The sequence below is a fragment of the Scatophagus argus genome, chromosome 16 (assembly GCF_020382885.2).
Source record: "Scatophagus argus isolate fScaArg1 chromosome 16, fScaArg1.pri, whole genome shotgun sequence".
Classification (NCBI taxonomy): domain Eukaryota; kingdom Metazoa; phylum Chordata; class Actinopteri; family Scatophagidae; genus Scatophagus; species Scatophagus argus.
In genome coordinates, this window is record NC_058508.1 from 6,977,564 (window position 1) to 7,002,841 (window position 25,278).

Below are 25,278 nucleotides of genomic sequence, written 5' to 3' on the forward strand. Positions count from 1 at the left end.
TATTTGACAATTTTGCACTTCACATGACAGACAGAACTAGAAGAGCAGTTCTAGTTTTACCTTCAGACAGTACACTCTTTGACAGTTATGACAGCAAAATAAGCACTGCGTCACAACAGCACAGACTAAAGCTCTGGCATCATGGAAACTGCCGTGTCGTCTATGATCAAGTGAACAGTCACACTTGTCGGTCATATACTGTATCTGCACAGCACTGGTGAAGCTCAAAGACAACAGCTGGAAAAACAACCTCTAAGTCAAACGCAGTGGCTGTTTTGCTTTTCAACCACCAGCAACCTATGAAGGTACAGCAGGTATAAAACAAACCTTAAGGCAACAATCTCATTGTGCACGTGTTGGTTAAGTTCAAACAAAAGTCAAATGATATGCTTCTGGAAATCTCTCTGTTGTTTTTAAATGTTGGACTATTTCATGAGTTAGTTTTGTTTTTGTGCATCTCTGCTATTGCAGCATTCAGAAGAGAAATGCTTCATGTTACCATCACAGGGAAGCCTGGGTATAAAGTGATCTTTTTAGGGGAGCATTATTGATCGCTGCTGGATGGATTAAGTCACTTTGGCCTAAAGTGATTCTTGTTTCAGACAGCCCTAATGGCCTTTTCAGGAACCCTCAGGAAGGACAGCATCGACCAGGACTGTTAAGATGAATAAATACTTACGCTACAACTCTCAGCGGATCTTTTACAGTTACAAAGTGATTATTTATATTACCTACCGATCTAACACACAAACCTACAAGTATAATATGTTTTGTAAAGATTAAGACTATGCGAAAGACAAAATGAAAAAATAATTTGAATTGAAGCCAACATGGAGGTTGTCTGGGATGTGATGGTAGCGTGGGAATGGCTGACTGCTTCTCAGTGGGCTGGCTCGTGACAAGCAGAGGTGAAACTGGGGTACGTATTGATTAGTTTTCACATCATACAAGACCGTTTTGCTAAAGCAAACAAAAGAAGGAAGTGAAGTGAATTTGTTCAGTGGACTGACTGACTGATTCAAAATAGTCACCAGGCCTGCAGCATGAGTCACATTAGTGAGACGGACATCCTTAACTTACATTGTATCACAAAACAAATATATGCTTCCCTTAAGTAATCCAATTAATCTAACAAGGATATTCTGTGCTTTTCATGCCAGTAGTTTTCAACAATAATCAGACTCCCTCTTGTTATCATTTCTGGCAGAAAACACATTTTAGTTAGAATTTGCCTTTGAAAGCATCTGACAATTTCAGAATGCTTATGACCAGCGAAATATGATGACATATGACTCAGACCACTTTGTATAATGGCCTCACTAGATGCCACACTGGTCAGGCCTGGGCATGAATCCTTGATATTCATACTGAATGTATAATTTATTTTTATGGCAGATGTAATAGTGTGTCTCATCGGGGCGATCACCAAAGGCTTGAGGGGAAGTGGACACTTTCTTAATCCCTCTCCACTCCTAACGAACCTGTTTGTCATTGTCTCTCTCTTTTGAGATTAACAGACAGGAAATATCTATATCATATATATAATATCTAATCATAGAATGGCTTTCTTTCTTGTTTCAGTGTCAGAGATTGTGACTGACTATTAATCTGTAATTTATGAGATTAGGGATGAGCTGGTGAAGCATACAGTAAAAGATTTCCATATTAGTGTACATACAGCATGGTGGCAAAGTCAGGACATGTGCAAATATGAACAGAAACAGGCACAACAGGGCTGCAACTCACAATAATTTCGTATCAGTTACTCTGAAGAAGCAATGCTTAGTCTATAAAAAAGTGAAAAACAACTGACCAACAAACTAAAATCAAAACAGATTCAGCTAACCTTGATAACAAATCAGAGAAAAGAGGCAAATCCTTACATTTTGTCTCCAGCAAAAAAAAAAAATCCATTTTTGATAAGTGGTTTAAATGATTAATTGAATTGATTGATTGACTAATTGCCGGACACAATTCTGTAAGCATACATACATAACTGCCAGTCTCAATGTACTTCCTTCTGCATTCTCTCTGTACATCTTAAGCCTGAATCAAAAATAATAAAATAGAAAAAATCTGTGCAAAATTCAGTGATTTCTTAAACATAGCTCTATAATTGCTAAATTTTATAGTTATTGTAAATAGCCTTTTGGTCAGCAGAGTGTCCTTGAGACGAATCATTAGAAAAATAAGTGGCATAAAGTAAATCACAAAAGCTTTCTGTGAATGCTTTTTGACTGAAGGTTTGTCACTCTCTCAGTCAGTGATATGGATCAGAAAAGTGCCCATTATGAGTCACCTCTTCCGCCTTATTAAGAATCTACTTAAAATCAAATGAAGACATTGTTTTCTGCCCTTATGCCCTTTTTCTCATCCCATCGCTCCCTCCCTCTCTGACTCACATTACGAGAGCAATTAATACTGTAGACAAGCCCCCCCTACGCCACCGTGTCTCTGGTGACTCTCTCCACTTCTCTTTGTCCCCCCAAATGCCACAGGAGATGTGTTCCTATGGAAACCGGCTTCAGTGAAAAGTCCCCTGTTTTACCTGTTGACCACTAACTGGCTTGTGTTGTGTGTGTCTCATCTCTGCTGTAACACATCGGTACCTGCACTTTACCTCTATCGGCCTTCCGGTTTATTGGAGGTTTTAAAATCTTTCTACCAAAAAGGAGGGGCCTTTGGCGATGAAGCGCTGGCTGGATCAAGCTTCCATTTATAGATACGGCTCGGAGGTGGAAGAACCTTTTTCACAGCTGTGTTGTTGGTTGGAAAGCAAAGACATCTGTATGGAGACAGACAAAACAAAAAACTATAATCCAATGCGCACATATACACATACAGATTCACCTGTGTGAGCGTCATTTCAAAGGAGATGTATTCTCTCTTGATTGTGTACAATTATTTTAAGCTAACTGTTTTCATTCAGTCGAAATGATAATAAAATGCAACATCAGTGACACCATAACCTTTTTAGCAGAAATTAGATTTTATTCTTGACACTCTCTGGTTACTGTGAGACAAGTTACAAGAAATGTTTTAGAGCAGTGCTTTAAAGACTACTGACATAAGGAAAAAAATCAACCATGAACAAGAAAAGCACACCTACTAATCCACATTAATGCTGAGGTTGTTCCCGGGAGCTGGTTTGGCTTTACCAATGATAACATTTGGTGAAATGGCCTCCAATACAGAATTGTGAAAAAACACAAATAGTGACAATAACAAACGTCAGCTTGCTATCACATGTATTATGATAGAAAAAAAGAAAAGGAAAGATAATACGACAAGATTTTCTCAGCATTTTTGGAAAGTTATATGTTACCAGAAAAAAAATGCCTTCGCTGTGCTCATGTCATTTTAAGACTGATGACTGTCCTGGAGAAAAGTTGTTGGTTTCCTACTTTGTCACAGAAGAACAGCTTTGTGCTGTAATACATTGTAGAAGTTGTAGTCAGATGGGGACACACTTTATAGGTCTGTTAACTCGCCTGATGTGCAATGTGTGCCATACCAATGTGTGCCATTGGCTTTAATGTTTTCCATAAAAATCAAACTAAGACACTGTGGTAGATCAGTTCAGTTGAAAGACCATCTGTGACTAAAGCTCCAGTGAACTTTTTGACAGCTAACCGTAGCATGTTGTGTCTGGTTTTGATGGCCGCATTGTCGTTATGATAATTGCATCATATTATTACAGGATGTATGAGAACCATTTCACATTGCTTACAGAAAGAGTAATATTCCAATTACTTGAATTTAAAGTCACATGGACTTACATATGGTGTGGATATAACCTTTTGAACTGAATGATTTCCATCTCCAGTCATTTTAAACACATGGCTTTAAAATAATAATAGTACTTCTTCTTCTTCTTCTTCTTATTATTATTATTATTATTATTATTATATAGAAATACTTGAATCTCAGATTTATAGAAAATGCGCTCTTGAATTCATAAGATAAATTCCCACAAAAGCTCTTACTAGGCACTGACTGTCAAACAAATTGACTGTAAGTTGACGGTGTGTTGGAGTTTTATTAAATTTGTAAGATAAAGCAGATAGACAAGCACTGTCCCTGGCAAAAGGAAAGTAATTAACAAGAGTGGAGGTTAGAAAAAATAGGAGCTTTTGTTGTTGGCTTGAAGTTTTTATTCAGAGAACTTAGTAGCAGGATTAAGTAGAGTTGCTCAGCTGAACAATATCTACATGATTCTGAATATGATGCTTTTGTGAGCTGTAGAGAGAGAAACAAAGCTGTTAGAGGTGGAGAGGTGGTGAGTTGGGTGCACACCATTATGTTTAACATTTTGCTTTATAGACGGGCTGATTGAGAACATGTTACATAACTGTATCACCAAAATAAACACACATTAACTGTAATTACACCACTTATACCTACATCCAACATTACAACTCTATTGTCAAGAGTGGGGTCAGACAGGGTCGGTCTTCCTCAAGACATACATACAATTTAATACAACACACAAAAACATATAGTTTAAATATATGAACAAATTAAAAGGGGGGGGGGAGTTACATTAGGTTTTCAAAAGAAAGGTCATTTGTTGCATTTATTGAAGTGTTCCTCTTCAATCTGACTTGCAATTAACAACTTTTCTTTGACTACTTTGATGAACTGCCATGGACTGATTGTGTAACTCTCTGTCTCCACCTGCAGCGATCATCTCAGTGGTGAAGGTACCACCTCCATGGTGGAGACTTGATCTTTGGGAGAAGGACAGAGTCTGTCCTCCCACCCAGGACCCATACCAGTGATCTCTGGTGCCATGGGAACAAGTAGGTCCAACAGGTGAGGGATTCAATCTGCAAGCAGCCAGCTGTCAAAGACTACACTTGTGTTGTAAAAGTGCATCACAAGTGTAGTTTTTGAGAGGTGGCTGCACTTGTGTTGTAATAGTACAATTGATTCTTTTGTAATTCTTTTGTTCAGAAGTATTAACATAAATTTGTTACGCAAGGCTGTAAGAATGGGCTTGTTACTTTGGTGAACCAGTCGGGGTGAGTCAGGCTTAGCTCAGGGATATCTACAGAAAGAAGATCCTTAAAAAGGCCAAGGTTGTCCTGCACTGTCCTGACTAGCACAAAGAGCTCTTCCCATGAGGCTGCAACAGACCACCTGCTATAAGAGCAACCAGACTGAAGGTTGTCTTACTGTATTAAATCATCAATATGTGCATTGATATCCTGTTACACTGACATGGTGTTTTAATTATATGTCATCCCATTTCCGATAGGGTCTTTTGATTTGTTTTAACTGTTTGTTAAAACAAATCAAAAGACTGTCTGTTTGTTAGGGTTTGGCTGTCTCATAGTTGTTTGTATGAGATTCCTTTTGTCTTATGCAGCTGTCTTATTGCCTTCTTTATCAGTTTTAAAACTATCATGGCACCATAAAGATGGAAAATTTAAGCACTGGCCAGACATAAAATTTCCCCTAAACACTGAAAAACAGATTGAGTTGTCATTAAATAGGACAAATTCCACCCCAAAACATCTGATCTTGCTGTTATCAGTGGCTAAATAAAACATTAATTTACATATGATCAGTAACATATACGTTGGTCCGTCTCAAAGTAAGTTGTCTGACTGACACTAGCTCAGTTATAATCCCATAATCTGTGATGACAGCAATCCTTCTCACAGCTAAACTGAACTCACCTTCCCAGCTGGTAATCCCCCATCTAAAGGAGAGAGACCAGTTTGACTGAATGATACACTTAAGAGTTTGGTCAGTGTCAGTACATAGATTTAGATTTTATTATCTTAGAAGCTGTTTGTATTTAGTTAAATATATCACTGCATATTCATCAGTGAATTTCCCCTCAAACTTCATGGCTATTGTTCCTTATTCAATTCTGCTTGCATCTCTTGTGTTCCTCATGAGTCAGGTATTATCCTCCTATCAGTCTGTCTGTGAGACAGAGCATAGGGTCTTTGTGTGCTTTAAATGGTGCACTGGAAAGTACACAAGGATCAATCAGATTACTGGCTCTATAGGCTGTTTTCCTGCTCTTTGTTCCTCTTTCCCATATTGTGCACACTTCAATATGTATGATTCCAACAATAGCCTGTTACAAAATGTTCCAAAACGTTCATTTCTTCATAATGGTAGCCCTGGAAACACCATTCAGACCACCCTTTAACTCAACACATTTAAATTGATTTTGGAATTGAAAAACAGATTTCAGGAAATGGTTTACAGAGCTGCATCAATCATTCAAATAAATTAATTAAGTAAGCAAATAAATATTCCTGTTTATTTTATTGCCAGTTTGTGTGCGTTTTGAAGTTATGATCAGAAGGGAACTTCCATCATGTTGACAATGGAAGACAAGACTGGCAGATGTCAAATAAAAACCCAATATGGCCTGTGTAAACCAGCTTTAAAGGCGCAGTAAACGGTCCTGGTAAAAGAAAGTTGATAGTTAATTTTTAATTCCCTGTCACCAAATCCTGGCACTTCAATCAATTATGATGCTTCTGAACACCAACAATTATGTGTAACCCAAAACGTTGATATTTAACAAGCTGGGATTGAGACAATCTTTTTCCAGAATCACCTTCTGTACCTTGAACCTTGTACATATTTTACGTTTCATTTTTAAAATTGTTGAAAAAAAGTTTAAATCTCACACTGTTTTCTAGATGTATACGTGTCAATCTCATGTCCCCAAATTCTTTTCTCCAAATTTCTGAATCCTAATCTACTCCTCTATGTTGGCCCATCAGGTACAGCATTGTGTCAGACATTTTACCAGAGGAGGAACATCGGAAGATCTCTAGCTTAAAACTCCACAACGGCCACAGCTCCCCCAACTTTGGACCTCACTCAGCCTGCAACACTGATACAGAAGACAAAAGGAGGAGGTCAAGAGCCTCTGCTACTGTGCCCAGCACAAGGGGACTAGAAGGGATGAGCAACTACAACGGCAAGATTCTTACAAGAGGCTCCAACCAAGTACGGAGCCGGTTTGTAAAGAAAAATGGACAATGTAATGTCATATTCACCAACATGGAGGACAAGAGGCAGCGCTACCTCGCTGACATCTTCACCACTTGTGTGGACATTCCCTGGAGATACCTGCTCCTTATATTCTGCACCAGCTTCATGGTGTCCTGGCTTTTTTTTGGGATTATCTTTTACAGTGTCTCTTTGGCACATGGGGACTTTCAGGAGCACCCTTCGGTGAAAGGTGATGTGCTGGCAGTGGGGGGGTTGTATGGACCCACTTCTGGACACACAGCTGGAGGGCAGACACAAAGGATTCCCTGCATACTTCATGTCCAGGGTTTTGTTGGGGCGCTCCTCTTCTCCATGGAGACGCAGACCACCATTGGTTATGGCTGGCGCTGTGTGACCGAAGAGTGCCCTGTTGCTGTGATAACGGTGGTTATCCAGTCCATTGTGGGCTGCATCATTGACTCTTTCATGATTGGCACCATCATGGCAAAGATGGCACGTCCAAAGAAGAGGAACCAGACCCTTATGTTCTCCAAAAATGCTGTCATTGCTCTGCGCGATGGCAAGCTGTGCCTCATGTGGAGGGTGGGCAACCTGCGGAAGAGTCACATTGTAGAGGCTCACGTCCGTGCCCAACTCATACGTTCATATGTCACAGCTGAGGGTGAGTTTATCCCCTTGGAGCAGATGGACCTCAATGTGGGCTATGATGAGGGCACAGACAGGTTGTTTCTAGTATCCCCGCTGGTTATAGTTCATGAGATAGATAAAGATAGCCCTCTGTATACTTTAAGCAGAGCTGATCTGGAGACAGATGACTTTGAGATTGTTGTGATCTTGGAGGGGATGGTGGAGGCCACAGCCATGACCACCCAGTTCCGTAGCTCCTACCTTGCTAGTGAGATTTTCTGGGGTCACAGGTTTGAGCCTGTAATCTATGAGGACCGGGACCGCTACAAGATAGACTATGCTCGCTTCCACAATACCTACGAGGTGCCGTCAACACCCCACCTCAGCGCCAAGGAGCTTGATGAGGCTGCAAGCCGGGCCTCTTCTACTGCTTCTCCCATCTCTGCATGTAGAACCACACAAGATTTGATTCCCAGGTCACTGAGTGAATTTTGTTATGAGAACGAGGTTGCATTAACCTGTGGGGAGGAGGATGATGACATCTTTGACTCCTCTCTGATTGTAGGGAAGGACAGAGCAGAGGAAAGGAGAACTTCAGTTTCTGCAGATTTCCAAAATATGTTCCAAGACACTGCCACCACAACATCAGGTAGTCACAACGTCATGTGCGTTCTGGACATGGACAATAACCAGATGGAGTTTGACATCCTACAGACTGCCATCCCTCTTGATCCAGTGACCTATAAGAGTGAGCAAGAGATCTGAAGAGTGCCGGCAGAGTGGATTGTCATACGCTCAACTTTGGATTGCATGTTCTGAAATGTTAACTCCCTTTGCCTTGCAAGTGATGTTTTTTCTATTTATATTCGTTTTTTTCTTCTAATTGAAATAATAATAATAAGAAGAAATTGTTTCCTAAATAACTTTTGGCACATGCAACTGCATTCTTTGAAGAGCCATAGTGGTCAATCACACTGATTCTGCAGGAGAACAAAAAAATCTCTGACAAAGAGCTGATGGGCTTTAAGCCCACTTTTGTTACGATTTCTTAACCAAAGGAAAGCACAATAGCAGGAAAAATCCAGAAACTTGAGTCATATTTTAGACTGTATGTACATTTAGCATTAGCTAAAAATGAACTTTATTTGAGCTTTTCTTTTCCATGAATGTATACAAGAGATTTTATGAAAGCAATAAAAGTTTTGATGTCTCTCCTTTTCGAAGGGGACTGATGTCAAGACTTACATGGTCAGTTTTGAAAATGCACTGTTTTTTCAAATTAATGCTTGATAATCTCCATGCATTCTCCAGCATTTCAGTGGTCATCATGCCTGCTATAGTTCCCTGCAAAGTCTGTGATTTGCACTTATGTGGTGTAGCCTGTTTTCTTAAATCTTTACCTGTAAAACTTAAGGACCTTCATTTATTTAGGCATACTAAAGTGAAAATCTACTGCTGTTGACTTTGCTGTGTAGTATACCAACAAGATCATCCCAAGTGCAATCACAAGGTGTAGTAGAAGGAGTGTTTTTCTGAATATCATGACAATTTCTTAAGAGACAAACTTTTGACAAATATCTTGATTTATTGTCATTTAGAAAGGTATTACTGCATTTTCAGTCTTCTCTTAAAAACATATGTTTTTCTTTTGCAAAGTTGAGTTTTGAAAGAATATATTTAAAGCAAAACAGAATTTGTTATTTAGTAGTAGTGAACACCTATAAGATTATAGATACTAAAAACTATCATTAATATATTAACATTATCAATATAAAAGAAAATAGACCTTTTGTTCACCTAATGGTTAACTTCAAACCTTTTCTTGGTTTGTTTCTTGTGGAGGCTGCAGCCAGTGATAACAGAAACAATACTGAGAAGTGGCTTTAATGGACTGGTTGCACAGCAGACATTGTGACTCGTTTCACAGCATTAGAAACACTTTAGAAACAATGGCTCAGTTCCATTAAGTGTCCCAGTAACAGTGACGGTGAACCAGCACACACCATAGCAGGACCTCCTCTTAATATCACGCAACAAGCATTAACACACCTGTAAGTTTCCTTCTGTGACGTGTCAAAGTGTCTGCTGTGCAGCCCAGTTCATTCATGATTGTGCTGTTGCTGTTGCAGCTGGAGCTGGAAAGTAAAACATAGAGCGCCTCTTACTTGTGATTTGGGAACTGGTGTGCATGCAGCCTAAGTGTACTCATCGTCAAACAAAGGGATGGAGGTGGAGGAGTATCTGGAAACGTGCAATAAGTCACTGAATTTTGACAGTGAGGATGAAATCAAGTTTAACCGTATGTCACATGAGATAAAAAAAAACACACACACACACAAAAAAAACATAAAAACAGCTGCTCTCCTTTTTGCAGGGACAGCAAAACAGCAGGTTCAGCATACCGGAAGAAAGCAGGTGGTATATGACGCAAATTATAAGACCATCATAGAGAAAGTATATCTAATTGATATTTAAAAGGAAGTGAAATGAATTTTAGTGATTTTACAGTATTATCAAATGTGGCAGATTTCTCCAATCTGGTACTCCAACTGAAATAAACAAATGTTTAAATGCCATTTAGCCATGCTGCAGACAACAACAAATAGTATGTGAAATTATACTGTAAAGTCACCTTTCAGTAGGATCATGCAGCTATCAGAACAGTGTACCTGCTGCAAATGATAATAATTCAAATCTCACTCTTGAAAGACTTCTACTGTTTGTTTTTTGCTATTTCTGAATGTGTTTCTGCCCATCATACTGCTTAAACAAGTGTTTTGTGTGTACAGTATGGCTGTATGTGAGAGAGACTGACTGTAGAGTTCATGTGTATCTGCACAACCACAATTTGATAGTCTAGATATATTTTTACTTTGTTTTTATTTTAATTGTCTGAATTTTTACTGCAAAACTTGCTAAATATCCAGCATATTAGCAAATATGTTTGTCAATAAAACTTATTCACAAACATACACTGTCAGCCAAAATAAAAATAGATGCACAACTAGAATATATATATATACAGAATAAAATAGATAATAAAATAAAATGGAATTATAGAAAAATAACAGAATTAAAATCCCTGCAAAAGACAGCTGAACAAACAGTCTTGACTTCTTCTTGGCTCCTGGAAACATGGTTTAAATTTTGCAGTACTTTCTGAAGTGTTTGCATGTCCAGCAGTTTCAATGGGCTGAAATGAACTGAGCCATTTTTAATGTCATTATTTCCACCTGTGCTGTTGTGTGTTTTCTCCTTTGAAAATGACCTAATGGTGGCTCTCACACCTCATGGGGCTTCTAATTAGTGCTTCATTAAATGCAGGCATTGAAACAGGTAGACAGTGTTAGTATTATATTAAAAAATATACGACACATGTGTGCTGGTAACAAAGTGAAAGGATTTGTGAAGTCATAAAGAACTCATTGGAACACTAGAGCTGTTTTTCCTACTGTTATTATCACAGTTTCGGTGATTCATCATGACAGTACTATTAAATTCCTAAGAAATCAACCTCAAAAGGTTTTGACTGGCAGTGTACAGCAGTCTTTCTGTGATACTGGCTTTGACCTGAAATTAGCTTGGCATTCAACATGAGTGCCAGAGGGAAGCCAAGTCAAGTACAGGATTAGGAGGACAGGAGCCTGAGTACAGCAATCACTGTATATGCCATTTTGTGTCACAGACAAAGCATTTTGTTTCCTTTGCTTCCTGCTTTGTATGAATGTAATGATTTTCTGCTTGGAGACATACACGCACAAAGCAAACTACTGAACTAACTGAAATAAGCTGAAAAGAGAAAAACTCAAGTACAAAGCACTTTATTCATCCTTGTATAACTTTTGATGTCGCAAATAAATATTTATATAATTAAAGTTGTTTCGCTTTTTCGAAAATCAATCTTTAAAGACTGAACCTATGAGGAACATCTAATGTGTTTCCTAATGCAGGTATGAACACTGAAGCTCCAGAGCCACTAGATGCCTCTGCAGCCTTTTCTAAGAAGTCACATTCCCTCTAGTGATGAACTGTGGAACCAGCAGAGACATTCAGACCTGCATCATGAAATCTAAATTCAAAAATGTTTTAAGACAAGGCAATAAGATGATAGTTAAGAGTAGATAGTTAATAATCGATAGTTAAGAAAAAAGATTTAATTCGTTTTTTGCCACCACTAGTTGTGCATTGGAAGGGCAGCTAAATACACCGCATTTTGTGAAGAGGCTGGCTGTTGCAGAAGGATGGGCTGACTTATCAGACTGGAGGGCATAGCAGCGGGTGTGGCAGCTCACAAGAGGCAACAAAATGGTGCCAGAGATCTCAGGGCATTGTCACATGTCACTTCACAAGCCTTGTCGATGCCAAGCCCAAATGCAACAAACACTGCATATGACTGACACACAGCGCAAAATTTTAGCATTTGTAAACCCTTAAGGTATCCTAAAATAGTGTTCCAGCTTCATCAAATGATTTTGATGAAAAATTGAATAACATATTTTTTAAATATTTTCAAGCAACATCACAAGAAGGGGAAATGCATTATAGGACTAATGGTCGCTGTGTACGTCACGTGTCACAAGTTATAATGTTGGTGAATCCTCAAATGGACTGTAAAGTGTGCAGTCAGGTTTCCATTTTGGTTTGTTGAAGAGCTGGATCATCTGTACGAGACAGAGCAGAGCCAGAGGAACATCAGTAGATGTTGAGAATGGATGTGTTTTAGGTGTTCATGAAATTACATGGACTGTCAAACAAGACTGATGAGAGCCTTCACATGTGAACTAAGCATTTTTAATCACTCTGAGGAACTGTTGTAGAATTGACAAGCTTTTGACCAGCACATGATATTGAAACACACGCTTCAGAAAAACAGTACTTTGTATGTGCTTATATGGTCGTTTGGTCAAGAGTGAGTAACGACAAAGTGATCTGAAAAGAGGGCAGTTAGGCAATTTGCATTCAAGCCTGGACAAATTATTTTTATCCTACTAATGGAGTATAAATATGATGTTTTGTTTCATGGGACCTTTCTTGCCTTTGAGATGAACTGAGCACCAAGGCCTGCAAAACGAATGTAGTGAACAATTCATCCACTGAGGGTCAGTGCCCCCTGTTGGTCAGTCATCAGACTTGTGTTCTTGAATAGCTCTGCCACATAGCTATTCAAGCTAAACAGTAGGGAGATGAAAAGTTGTCCAGTATGCAGCACTGATACGCAGAGCCGTAGTGTAGCTCGAAATGCAAGCAGCATGTAGCACAGTCACCTCTCAGTCTGCTGCAGAAAGGTCCAGTCAGAGTTTCAAAACTGACTGCTTTATGACAACCAAGTTCCATGGAGTACCATCAAGTTTCTAACAGGATACAACCAGGTGTGTCCATTTTAGATCTTTTAAAATAACAGAAAATCAAATATGGCACAAGTAAACTACAGTATGAGGGAGTTCAGTGAGGCTAAAGCTCCTCGCGGATGGGTCCAGGCTCGGCTGGCACACAGTCAGCTTCTATAAAATATGCTTTAGCGGTCAGGCCGCAAGATACAGAGCAGCTTATGAGGAAACAGCTCACTGCATGTCCTGATGTGTGACACTGTGAGGATACCAGGTGATGGAAAGCACCCGCAGCTGTTTGCTCGGGACCATCAGAATCAGAATCAGAATTCCTTTATTTATCCCCAAGGGGAAATTCTTTTTCATGCAGACATTGCACTTGCAATTTTCCCGACCAAGAAAAGGAAGTGAAAGATACAAAATAGGATAAAAAAACTAAAATAAGTATAAATCTAAAATATAGGTGGTAATATGTGTCTGTACGAAATATACATTGTATATAAAAGTATGCGTGTCCGTCACATTGCAGAGTTTAATAGTTTGATGGTGACAGGCAGGAATGACTTCCTGTGTCTCCCTGTGGTGCACCGTGGGAGTTAGAGCCTGTTGCTGAACGAGCTCCTGTAGCTAATCAGCACATTCTGGAGAGGGTGAGAGGGAAAGTCCAGTATAGTCCATATTTTGGACAACATCCTCCTCTCAGATACCACTGTCAGAGAGTCCAGGTCCTCTCCCACAACATGGCTGACCTTCTTAAAGAATTTCCCATACATCAATATGTAAAGTATCTGCATTTTTCAGTCATTACTTGTTTCTATCCCATAATTAAATCATTTCTGTTCATATTATAGGCTAATTAAGTTAAAATCGCCCTGTGTTGGGTTAATAAGAGAGTTACCCTTTCTGCCCTTATGATTGTCCTGTCTAGACTTTCCATTAATTATACATCCGCCATGTCTGTCTATCAGTCTGTCACTGCTTCCATGCGCAAGACCCCTGACAGCAAAAACAGCCCACCCATCGGACCTCTGACCCTCAGGAGAACTGGAGAGGCATTTCTGCTGGTGGAGGAAAAAGATGAAAAGAGGGAAATGAGGAGGAAAGGACAAGCTGCTCAGGTCTCGGGGCCTCGGGGCCTTCAGCCTTTCATTAGCCAATCTGTGAGTGAGTGAATGAGTGTGATCGGTGAAATGGTAAAATGGGAGAAGTCATGCTGGGCCACATTGGCTATTAGGGTGATTTGGGGGCTCCCACTGACTCCTATTGTGCATTGTCTCCAAAGTGAGCAACTGAGGCTCAACAATGAGCCTCTGTGTGGGACATTTAAATGCCTGTTAGCATGCTAATTAAGGGATGTGTGTGCCCCTGTGTGTGCCAGTGTTTGTCCATCATCTTCTAGTCCTCGCCTTCCCTGTATTTACATCCCTCCAGTTCCTCATCCTCTCTAACTTCTGTTCTCTCTTTCCCCACAGCACTAACGCATTACTGATTTCTGTGTTACAGCTGTGGCCCCTATTCTAGGTCCTTCCTGTTGTTTCCAATTTCTTCACTTCCGTCTTTATTCCTAAATCTGTGTGCTCACAGTGTCTTGTTTGATCCATTTTCTTTATTAATCAGCTGCTTCTGATTCTGCTATGCTTGAAATCAGTTTTGCTTTTACGCCAATATTTAAACATTATGCCCCTCTCACAATCAGTGTAGGACATTATCCACACATTTAACTATGGAAAACCTCATTTCAGACATGCCTCGCTCTCATCAAGGGCAACTCCTCCTGCAAACCCTTCAGCCATCTTGAGCCTGTGCCTCATTTTGACCTATCTCGCTGTTGCTGGATTAGGGGTGTACAATTACAGATTCACAAAATATTTTTGAGAGCTGTCCTGGAAGAAGGCTGGTAATCTGCTTTTCAAGAGCTGGATACAACAGCATGAACACCTGTCTGATAGGTGTTTCTGTTATTTTGTCCACCACTGCAGTGTAATGGATTATATTTCACAGGGGTTTATTTCATTTTGGCTTGAATGGTTAAGGAAGAGATATTGCATATTTATAATTAAAATTTATAATTAAAATTTATTTGCTGTATTTGGCCTTTTGTTCACGTGGAAACTTTCCTTAACTGCAGCAGACTTTTCTAATCACATTTATTATACTTATTTTATTGCAAGTACATTCTTTCCTTGCTTAACATCTTATATATGAAATTTATTCTGAAGATGTAGTGGTACGTCATACATGTGTGAGTGTGGCTACCCATTCTTGACTACTGGGGATAGATATGGCGTTTTGTTGTCATAGTTATTCTTAAATATTCACCCAGAGCCGGAGATGAATTTGTATTATTGACAGCATTAATGGGCAATAGAGTGATCAACTGGTGTTAGTTTGCACCTATAGAGAGTGCATGCACATGTGACTGTGTGTGTGCATATGCACCTGTGTGTGTTTGCCTTGCATGCAGTGCTTGAGGCAGCATGTCTGCATGACTCACATTTCTGCATGCAATCTGCACCTCTGCCTTCATGCTTTAGTCCTGTGTGTGTTATACTGTGTGTGTTGATGAAAGCCAGTGTTTTCATCGAGATATCTACATACTTCTGTGTGTGTGTGTGTGAGAGAGAGAGAGAGAGAGAGAGAGACAGAGCAGCAGCTGTGGGCCCTGTGTTTGAACTCTAGCTCACATGGGCAGAGCGAGGGAGGGCCGCAGGGTGAAGAGGCAATGGGAGAGGGGACGGATGCCTGACAAACTTGCCATCTCCCTCTCCCCTTTCATCTCCCTCTCCCAGCATCAAACAACAAACCCTTTCATTCAGGCATCTTTGCGGCCAGCCTTCCTCAGACCCGCGAGGCCCCCACCCGTTCACGCTGCTTAATTCAATGTTCCGAGAAAAACTCATGATTGGAAAGTGACTTTTTTATCCTCGCCCTTTTCCATATCTCCCCCTAAGAGGCATCACCCCTCTTCCTGGTCTTCCTAACACTGTTTTTAATTCAAAAACTGGTTCTATCTTGTATACACAAAGCCAGGTCAGTCCACTCTCAGATCTGGACGACACAGTGATGGAGAAAAACATGTCAAGTGAGCTTTCAGTGATTCATATGGTTAAGATGCCAGAGCATTACACTATTTTTTAAAGGATGTTACAATAGGCTGCTTATTATAGTACCTTGAGTTCAACTTTTTTGAAAGACTAGCATACACTCTGATACTGATGCAGGAAATTGTTAGGTAGCCAATCAGAAACTGTGAGCCGGCTAATGTTAGAGTTTGTCCACTGAGTGACAAAGATGTGAATGACTCAGATCAGCCCAGCATTTGCACATTGACATAATCGAGTGAGCAAATGACCTCCTTCAGTTCAGTAGCTCCTCTCCAGTTTACAAACATGATGCCAACCAGGCTGTCTTAAAACAACAGTGATTATATTAATACTATGAACTTGAGTATTATGTAGACAAAGTAACAGAAACACAATCAAAAACAAGCATGTGAAATTTCCACAGTGCTAACTGAAGCATCTTCAGTGCACTGCTTATACATTTAAAGCTACGATGATGACTGCAGCAAGATACAAGAATGCTTGTATCTTATGCATAAAAGGAATTGTTACTAAACCTCTGGTTGACAATGAGCAACAATGACCAAAGCTTCCAGTTTGCTTACTTTTTACTGACAAAGCTCTTCCATGAACTCTTCCATGATTTTCACTGAAATGACTTCAGGCTGTTTGTGCTCATTTTCCAGTTTAGAAGGTACATGACTCTAAAAGGACTGCAGTGTAGGACAACGGTTGCACAATAAATCCTACTTTCACGTAAGTATTGATGTTTGTTTTTGCTGAATCTGATTTAGAGAGGTGTTAATTCAACTTTCTGGTCATTTTTGAGGTCATATGAGGTGCTGCTGAAGTGTGTTGTGTTATAGGCCTACTGAGATGTGTTTGTTTCCCTTATTCATTTCAGTGGGATCAAAAACAATCTCATTCATTTATCTTACTCTCATTTGAGTCAAATTAATCTGATACAGGCAATCCCTCTGCTCTAATTAAAGACTGAACCTTTGACTGGAAACGTACACCACTTGTGACTGTGTGAAATAAAACAACAACGTAACCTAACAGATAGGCATGCATATCTCCGGACAATAAAGTCCATGAGGTTGCATGCAGCGGCAGAAGACATTCAGAGCATTTAAGATTTGTAAAAGAGTATCATCAACAAAATGTTAAATAAGCATCAAAATTAAACTTCTCATTTTGGATCATTTCATCTTTCATAATGTTTTATTTTTATATATTATTTATTTACTCATGGTGACGCATGACAATATGTTCAATAAAATTTAATTCTGTTAAAGCAATTCTAATTTCAATTTTCTATACTGTCTTGTAACGTATGCATTATATTTTTTAAAATTATATGTTTTGTATGTAAAGTCTGAATGAGTATTAGGTGTTAGGCAAAATAGGTTTATTCATGCATTAATATATGAATGCCTCAAATGATGATATATTTTGAATTAAAATCCTTTCACAGAAACAGCTGTCAAATAAATAGTGATGTTAAAAGTGTGATTCCCTTTAAATTCAGTAAATAAGCAGAAATATAAAGAGCATCAAATGGAAAATCTCAAGTGAAGTACAAAAAGCAATTCTGAAGAACAGTAGTCGAGCAAATACATGCTTTCCACCGCTGTTTTCAAATATCTAAAATGGATATTGTTGTGCCCAGCTACCCAGAAGTCAAGCTAAATTAGATATTTTATGAGAATTTTGTTTTGTGCCCAGGGAGACAAACATTCTGTGAGAGAATCATTAAAACTGAACATTTTTAGAGAGGCACATCATCGCTGTGCAGTGATGTCCCAAACAGCACCCAGACAGACGTGCAGCAGAAACACCCTAACAAAGGGCACCCTTGTTCCCTGCTGAATTCTTGAACATCAGTTTCTGCATTTTCCTGAAAATGTCTCAATCTCCACGTCCCTCGCCTCTCATTCCGCCCAATTATCATTTTTCAAGCATGTCCCCTCATCCTACAGAGATGGGTTGTTTTGTAGCTTCCAAATCTTACCATGAAATCTGTGTGTAGGGACATGTGACAGCTTTTACTCCCACAAAACCTGTGCATACTATACACACATTTAAACTGCGTGTTGGATAAAGCGACGTAGCCATAAAAGAGTAATGTGACTGATTTTGCTCCGAGAGGAAGAGGTGAGACAGTTGCGAGGGACACAAGGCAGCATTGAGGGTTTTCTCCCTTTTTCTTCCTGAATCGTCCCCTTTTTTTCTTTCCCCTTTGTTGCCCTCACAGCTGCAGCAAGGCTCAGCAATCCCACAGCTTTAAAGGCCAGTCTTGGTCGATGCAAAAGGGTGTGATGCTTCTCAGTGTGTTATTGGCTGTTCAGTGCATCTGTGCTCATAAAAAAGTAATCAGTGCAAACCTGAATACATGGCACCAAAGGTTAAATGTCATGTGTAGCTGAAGTGTGTCCAAGTCAGAGTATTCACTCCCAGCCAACTACTGTAATTTTCAACTGTATTATTTTTAGCAAAAAGGAATCTGATTTGTCAGTCATTGAGTTATAATCAATAAAGTCAATACCAGCTAACATATAAGAAGATTTCCGTACTCTATAATGTTAATCATTATAGGTCATAACAATGCTCTGGTTTGTCACGGTTATATAATAGGCTTTTTGTTGTGCGTGTGATTGTGGTTGTTTACACTAAATTCCTGAGTGGTATTGTCACTTGCCTGAAAAGTCATAAGTCAAATGAAATGACAGCAGAATCCATTGAACTTCAAATGAAGTTAATTAATGCAGTACAGATGCATGCAGCCCTTTGCTTTATTGCAAGGGGTGATACACAGTGCAGATATGTTGAAAGGGAGCAACATACATGCTAACCAAGTTGCATCAAAGTGTTTCAAGCTTGGGCTATGGCCAGATTAAGATCTTACAACAGTCTTCTGCCTTGTTAGCAGCTATGTGAGCTTGTGCTCAAAGGCACAGCAGTGCTTTGAGCTAATTGCTAATGCTAACATTAAACTAATTTGCTGACAATGACGGCACTCACATGCTGACAGGTGTAATGTTTACCATGTTCACCATCTTAGATTTTTGTGTTGGCATGCTAACATTTGATAATTAGCACTAAATAGTGAAAGTAATTAAGAAAGCAAAAGGCTAAAGGCTACATGTTCAAAGAGCATTTTTCATCACAAATATTAAAAAATATGAAGATTATTATTATTTTTTTAAAACATTTTTTTCATTAATCTTTATTCTTTATGATCTAACTTAAACTCCATTTGATGGGCCAAATTAAACTTTTTGGCTGGCCAACAAACCATTTGGCCCCACACAGCCTGTGACAACAAGAAACATGTGCCAAGTTCGAATAAAGCAAATAAAAGGATTATCACAGAATACCAGCAGAGATCAGCAACAGGTAACTAAACTCTCTCTCCCTCTCTCTGGCTTACCTGAGACCCTTACCCAAATACCCCCTCCAACACGACTACCCTTCCCCACACCCCCCCCCCCCCCCCCATAATATATCAGTTTTCTTTAGATGTTCCCCCTCTCACAGTTGAAGTAACTAGATTCCTTCCTTTGGCTCGCCAGTGGAGATATGAAGCAAAGCACACAATAGGCTATTCATTAAGGTAGCAACACACACACACACACACACACACACACACTTTTCTAAGGTCTCTTTCGGGGAAGTTACATAGACTTGCATTGCTTGGGAGACTTAACCCAACCATAACCACTACTTAGCTAACTCTTATCTGGACCACTGACCCAAAAATCAATTGTTTCCCAATTCTAGACACAGATTTTGCCCCCAGTTGCATCAGCCATCCCCAATTAACTTGGCTCAAATTAAGCGTGTCCCCAAGAGTATCCTAAGTCATACACACACACACACCACACACACTCACAAAAGTACATACACTCATACTCACATATAGTCCTCATACTCACACAACATTCCGCCTCACTCCCCAGCTGCAGTCAAAATCCGTCCAAGTTTGTGCCAGCCATTCACACACACACACACACACACACACACACAATTTTTACCATGCCCCTAACCCTCCTGCCAGTAAGCCTGAGAAAGACAAGATGGACACAAAAGAATAGGAATTTTGGTGGTATGAGCACATAAGCAGGATTCACAGACATGAAAGAGGGGGACCTATTTAAATGTAACACAGATTTATTAAGAAAGATGGACGAGAAGAAAAGATCGGAAAGTTCTTGGCGGGAGGGTGGGTTGAATTATTTTTATTACCCGTTTGAAGATTCCCTGACATTTTAATTGGGGATGTAACTGATATTTATGACTGTTAGGATAATCTATAAATTACGTTTCTCAGCACTTGCCTTTCAATTTATTTTACAATAGTCTCATAAAAACTGAAGGGTGGTCAGATGCTTAAAAAGAATAAAAAGATGGTTTCTTGAGCAAGACTGTGAATCCCTACCAGTTCCAGCTCTGTCGTTCCATGGCTGACTTTGACCTCTGACCTCCCCTTAGGAAAGGAACATAAATAGGAATCCAATGATATCTCATTATTCCAGAGAAACTCAAGCCTGAATACTGCTTGTATCGCAAAAAATATGACAGACTGGATTACATTTGTAATAACTTAATAACTGCACAAATAGTAGCCCACCGGATCTTTCTGCATGGTTCACTGATCCACTTCAACGGGGGAGCACTGACAACACCTGCTCTGCCCTGTCCAGGTGCATGCGGGAGGAGAGAACGAGTGAATGAGAGATAATTAGATTAGGAGTGTCACAGCGCGGTAGAGGTAGATTGTGTCTGTGGGTAATATATATTCATACATATATATATGGACATACACTGCTCTCGAAAACCTTTGCACATGTGTTAGACTGTCCTGCACACGTGTGCTGAGATTTTTGTTGATGTTCAGATTTTTTTGACACAACACTAACATCATTACCAGGTAATATTCAACACATTCCTGCTTCTCGTGGGTCAGCAGGAATGTGTTTGTCAAAAGGAGGAAACAAGCAAAAAGGGCAACACTTCCATCTCGGCACCTTGGTGCTGTCCCTTGCACCGTAACACACGTTCCTAAAGATCCTATCGGCCACATCCCAAGACACAGTAGATGTATAACATCTTTATGTAGGTTACAGCAAAGGATGTTTAAACAAGTAAGATTTTATCTTTTTGGTTTGGTTGTGAAATTAGTAGTGATTACATTTTAATGTCAATAAATTACAGCATATAGATTTAAAAAAATATATGCAGGTATTTATATTCTTATCTGATTGAAGATTATTTTCTCCACACCCAGAGTGCAACACACATTCAATTTTTGGTTAAATTATTGCAAATGAGCACATGTATTGTATATTTGTGTATTGGTCACAACTTGTTTATAAAGAGGACACAACCTACACCAGAGAGTACACAGTCACTTCAGTAGCTGCATTTTATTTTTGCTTGTTTGTTTTGTTTTAAAATGTTTTTTGGAGTTTGTTCAGCTACTCTGAAACATTGTGTTATTAGTTAAGTCTCCAGTTGGGATCAAATTTGCGTCCTGATCGTAAGAGACAGAAAAGAGGTCTAAATAATATTTTGCAGGACTGAATGGGTTGAGTGGTGGGGACTCCTGGCCACACGGCGATGGTGGTGACAGGACCATATGGCCTGTGTTAGGGTCGTGTTTTATTTTGGCTGCAGACCCATACAGCCTGGCTGTTGACCTTAGACTGTCACTGTCTGTGCTTGACAACAAGCTGCATTGCTTCAGTGCAGAGACATATTAGAAACTAAAGCTGTTTGGTTTGCAGGGTGAGCCTCAGTAGTGGCACTGGTTGAACGTGTACAATCAGACTAAATTATTCTCAAAGAATCAAAGACGATCCATTGTTTTTTATGAATTCTGCAATTTTTTGTTTCTTTTCTTTCTTCTAAAAATAAATTCATTGTGATGCTTTCTCATCAATCACATAACATCACTAAGTAATTGTTTATTCATGCTTATTCACTGGGAGCAGGTCACACAGGGACTGATTCTTTCTTAAAAATCTAACAAAAGTACTGTCTCATCTCACTGAAACATTTTTTTGTGGTGTTTAATTTCTTTCATTTTTTTCCAAAAGTCGCTTAAATGTAATTTTTATTTGAAAGAAAAAGTAAAGCTACTTTAGTAAATAAGGTTTCCTTTTTACAAGGCTTTTCAGATTGGACTAACAGAAAAATAGGCCAAGAATAGTCTAAATATCAAATACGTTTATAATCTTTGGCTCATGAGAAACTTCTGTCGCTACATTTTATAAGATTTTACTGTTGACAGCACAGAGGTATTATATGTCAATATACGCTTTACATATACAACACAGAGTGAATGTTTTGTTTTTTCTAAACGTTTGTCTGTTTCTCTTGTCTTAATGCCTTTCAGTCTGAACAAAGTCTGAATGTCAAGCATTAACGCATCATTTTTCGGATCTGTTCCTTTTTCTAAAGACAGAAACCCACTGGAAGGCACTTTTTCCCCTGGGAAAACAGAAGCATTTTGTCAGATATCTAAATTATGGCCGGAACATTAACTTTAAGCCAGTTCCCACCTTTTTTAAATCAACCAACACATTTCTCTCAAACATCTCCTGGTTTTACATCATCTGACATTTTTTGTTCTCGCCTAAAACGTCTTTACTTCATGTAACAATGTAACGTTGTTGGGCCTGATAATGAATTAACCACGCCAAAACAAACACTCACGTCAAACCGAGGCCGGGCCGCAAGTCCTCCAGAAATCCCCGGAGTGGCTCTCTGAAGGTCCCCGGTTTAAAGCTCCAGGAGCCGGACCGTCCCACCACAGCTCCCCGGGGCCGAGTCACCGCGCTCCTGGAGTATTTTTCTTTATATGTCAGAGTTTGTTGAGAGTCGGACAAAGAATGACAGAAGATGGGAAGACTCAAGCTTTTTTCTTCTTTTCTTTTCTTTTTTCATATGCACAGAACTGCTTTTTGTTCCCCCCTTTTTTTTTCATTTAAGGGGGAAGGGGGTGCTCGTTTTGATCACATGATTACAATTCACCTGAGATAAAACAAAGGGCGCAAAGAAAGGAGGAGAGAGGCAGAGAACCAGACAGAGAGATGCACTCATGGTTAGGGTTCCCTTATCACAGTCAGCATTAATGGGTAATGAAAAAAGTGGTGATTTTTGGATTGATGCACTGTGTCGTATGGGGGGGAGATACAAGGGGTCTTTGTTGTGGAGAACAGCGCTTGTGTTTGTATCCGTGCGGCCCGTAGTGTCCCCTCTCGTCTCTCCCCTCTGCGTTTTCTACCAGCATTGCTGCGGCTCTCACTTACAGGCGCTGCTGCAATTATAAAAGCAGATAAGCACGTGCTAAATCATACCTTAGATACATGTAGGTCTACGATTTCACCTAAACAATTTTACTCACTTATATTTTATGATTTTAGGATATAGAAAATCACTTTGTCTTTCCTGGTGCACATTCGATCATTCATCATCTTCGACAGAAAAATTGTGTCGCCTCCAAGCATGTCCTGAGATCTGCAATTAAACAGCGTCACATTCATCAGATATCATACTCGTGATGAACACCAAACTCCTCAAGTGGGGCACTTCCTTTCAGTTTCAAGTTCATTTCCAATTTGTGGCATAACTGCAATGTGTCGGAATCCTGTAAGGTATTGATTTTAACAGGCCTACTATGTCTCATTAGACCACATTAATTAAGTTGGTACTTTGGTTTCTGAAAGAAATCGAAAATGTTAGTAACTGGACTCACTAACACCAAAACAAGGCCTGTATAATCAGGCGAGGATGTGGCTTTGCTGTACACCTGTGCTGCAGGTAACATAATTCAGCGGCACCTCCCCATGTAAGTAAGGTATTCTCGTACAAAATGAAAATGGTTTAAACTTGTCATGTTCAAAGATCTTTGCGTAAAACTGATTTCGTGCGCGCAATTTACGCACGCTCATATGTGCTCATTTTAGAGAACCGAAACATTTTGCCTGATTTTTTTTCTTTCTGAAACAGCATAACTTTACATAGATAGATAGATAGAGAGAGAGAGGGGGAGAGAGAGAGAGAGAGAGAGAGAGAGAGAGAGAGATGGAGAGTTCATTTTTACTCCAACCAATCAGCGATGTCCGAGCCTGCATCTGTGAAGTTTTGCTGCTCCTTTAAGACTTGTCCCCACTCAGTATCTTTTTATTTTTTTTTTCTCTCAGCCTCATACAAGGAGCCCTTTAAGCCCCGGTACCGACACACAGAGCAGGCATTCATACACGGGCAACGCGAGCGAGGGGGCTGGGGAGCGAGCGTCACTTTGGGAACTCGGGAACTCACGGATTCTCGTGCTAAACCGGCGACCTCCTTTTCTCATTACTGAAGTAAGGCGCTTAGCATTTCCAACTCTTTCCTCTCTGCTGCTGATTCTTCTCATCGGAATCACAAAGAAAAAAAAACCCGACTCAGATTTAGAAATGTAATCTTACTTTTCGATAATCGTTAACGTTGCATGATGCTTATTGACAACATTTTCAGGATTTGATAGGATTGTGGTTCCAGCGGATACTGGTCCAAAATGACTGTTTTGGTCGTTTTGAAATCGTAATGTCTGTCATGATGAATATTTTAATAATAGCAACGTTAAGTTCAACAAGGGCTCCTGTTTTACACTGAATTGTGTAGTTGATTTTTAGATATATCGTTGATAATCGTTTGTTTGTTTGTTTCTTGACGCGGATCTTACAAATTTAGGATTTCTCTGTTTTCTCTAACTGAAGAGCGTCAAAGCTCTTTTTTTAACTAAGTAAGCAAAATGTTTTAACATTTTATGCACGAGACTGAAACAACTAAACGCACATTATTGACGAATCAGATGGGAAAGTTGAGTTTCTAAACAATATATATAACCTCTTGTTAGATTAAAGTGCATTTGTTTGCCTTTGTTGGTTTGTCCTATGTTTTCTGTTCTTTGGGAGCCATGTGGACTAGATGACACTGTAAATATGAGCTATTGTGAAACTAATTGAAAAAAAATTCCCAAACAAAAAAATTAAGGCCAAGTTGCTGCTAAGTCAAGCGGTGATAATGAGCTCACACAGCCGAAACTCATAACGCACAGTAATTGTGCACAATAATGTAAATTAATAACAAACACGACTTGAGGGTTGTGAAGAACACAATTTGTACATTATATATTATCACAGAATAAGTCAAATGACATTAATTGCTGCACGGTGATGCCCAGTGGACAGACGACTCCCTGTTTAGTGACTTAATTGCTT

At 39.5% G+C, this 25,278-nt stretch overlaps 2 protein-coding genes and 1 long non-coding RNA gene across 4 annotated transcripts in view; 2 read left to right on the forward strand and 1 right to left on the reverse strand.

Annotated features, from left to right (window-relative positions):
• Window positions 1-25,278, reverse strand: part of LOC124073251 — a 26,389-nt gene continuing 1,111 nt past the window's right edge. The window contains exons 3-7 of the long non-coding RNA XR_006845663.1: window positions 23,418-23,530; window positions 22,727-23,330; window positions 20,640-20,704; window positions 20,448-20,495; window positions 1-2,785 (exon numbers count right to left, since the gene is read on the reverse strand). This is a non-coding gene — a long non-coding RNA (uncharacterized LOC124073251). The remainder of the gene's footprint in view (window positions 2,786-20,447; window positions 20,496-20,639; window positions 20,705-22,726; window positions 23,331-23,417; window positions 23,531-25,278) is intronic.
• On the forward strand, window positions 6,816-8,193 carry LOC124073239 (inward rectifier potassium channel 4-like). The gene is given in 2 exon segments (XM_046415338.1): window positions 6,816-8,018; window positions 8,020-8,193. Coding segments are annotated over 2 exon segments (1,146 nt in total). The 5' UTR covers window positions 6,816-6,939; the 3' UTR covers window positions 8,087-8,193.
• Window positions 24,198-25,278, forward strand: part of sox10 (SRY-box transcription factor 10) — an 8,364-nt gene continuing 7,283 nt past the window's right edge. For both annotated transcript variants that reach the window (XM_046415326.1, XM_046415327.1), the window contains exon 1: window positions 24,198-24,378. The gene's annotated coding sequence lies outside the window, so the exon portion shown is untranslated. The remainder of the gene's footprint in view (window positions 24,379-25,278) is intronic.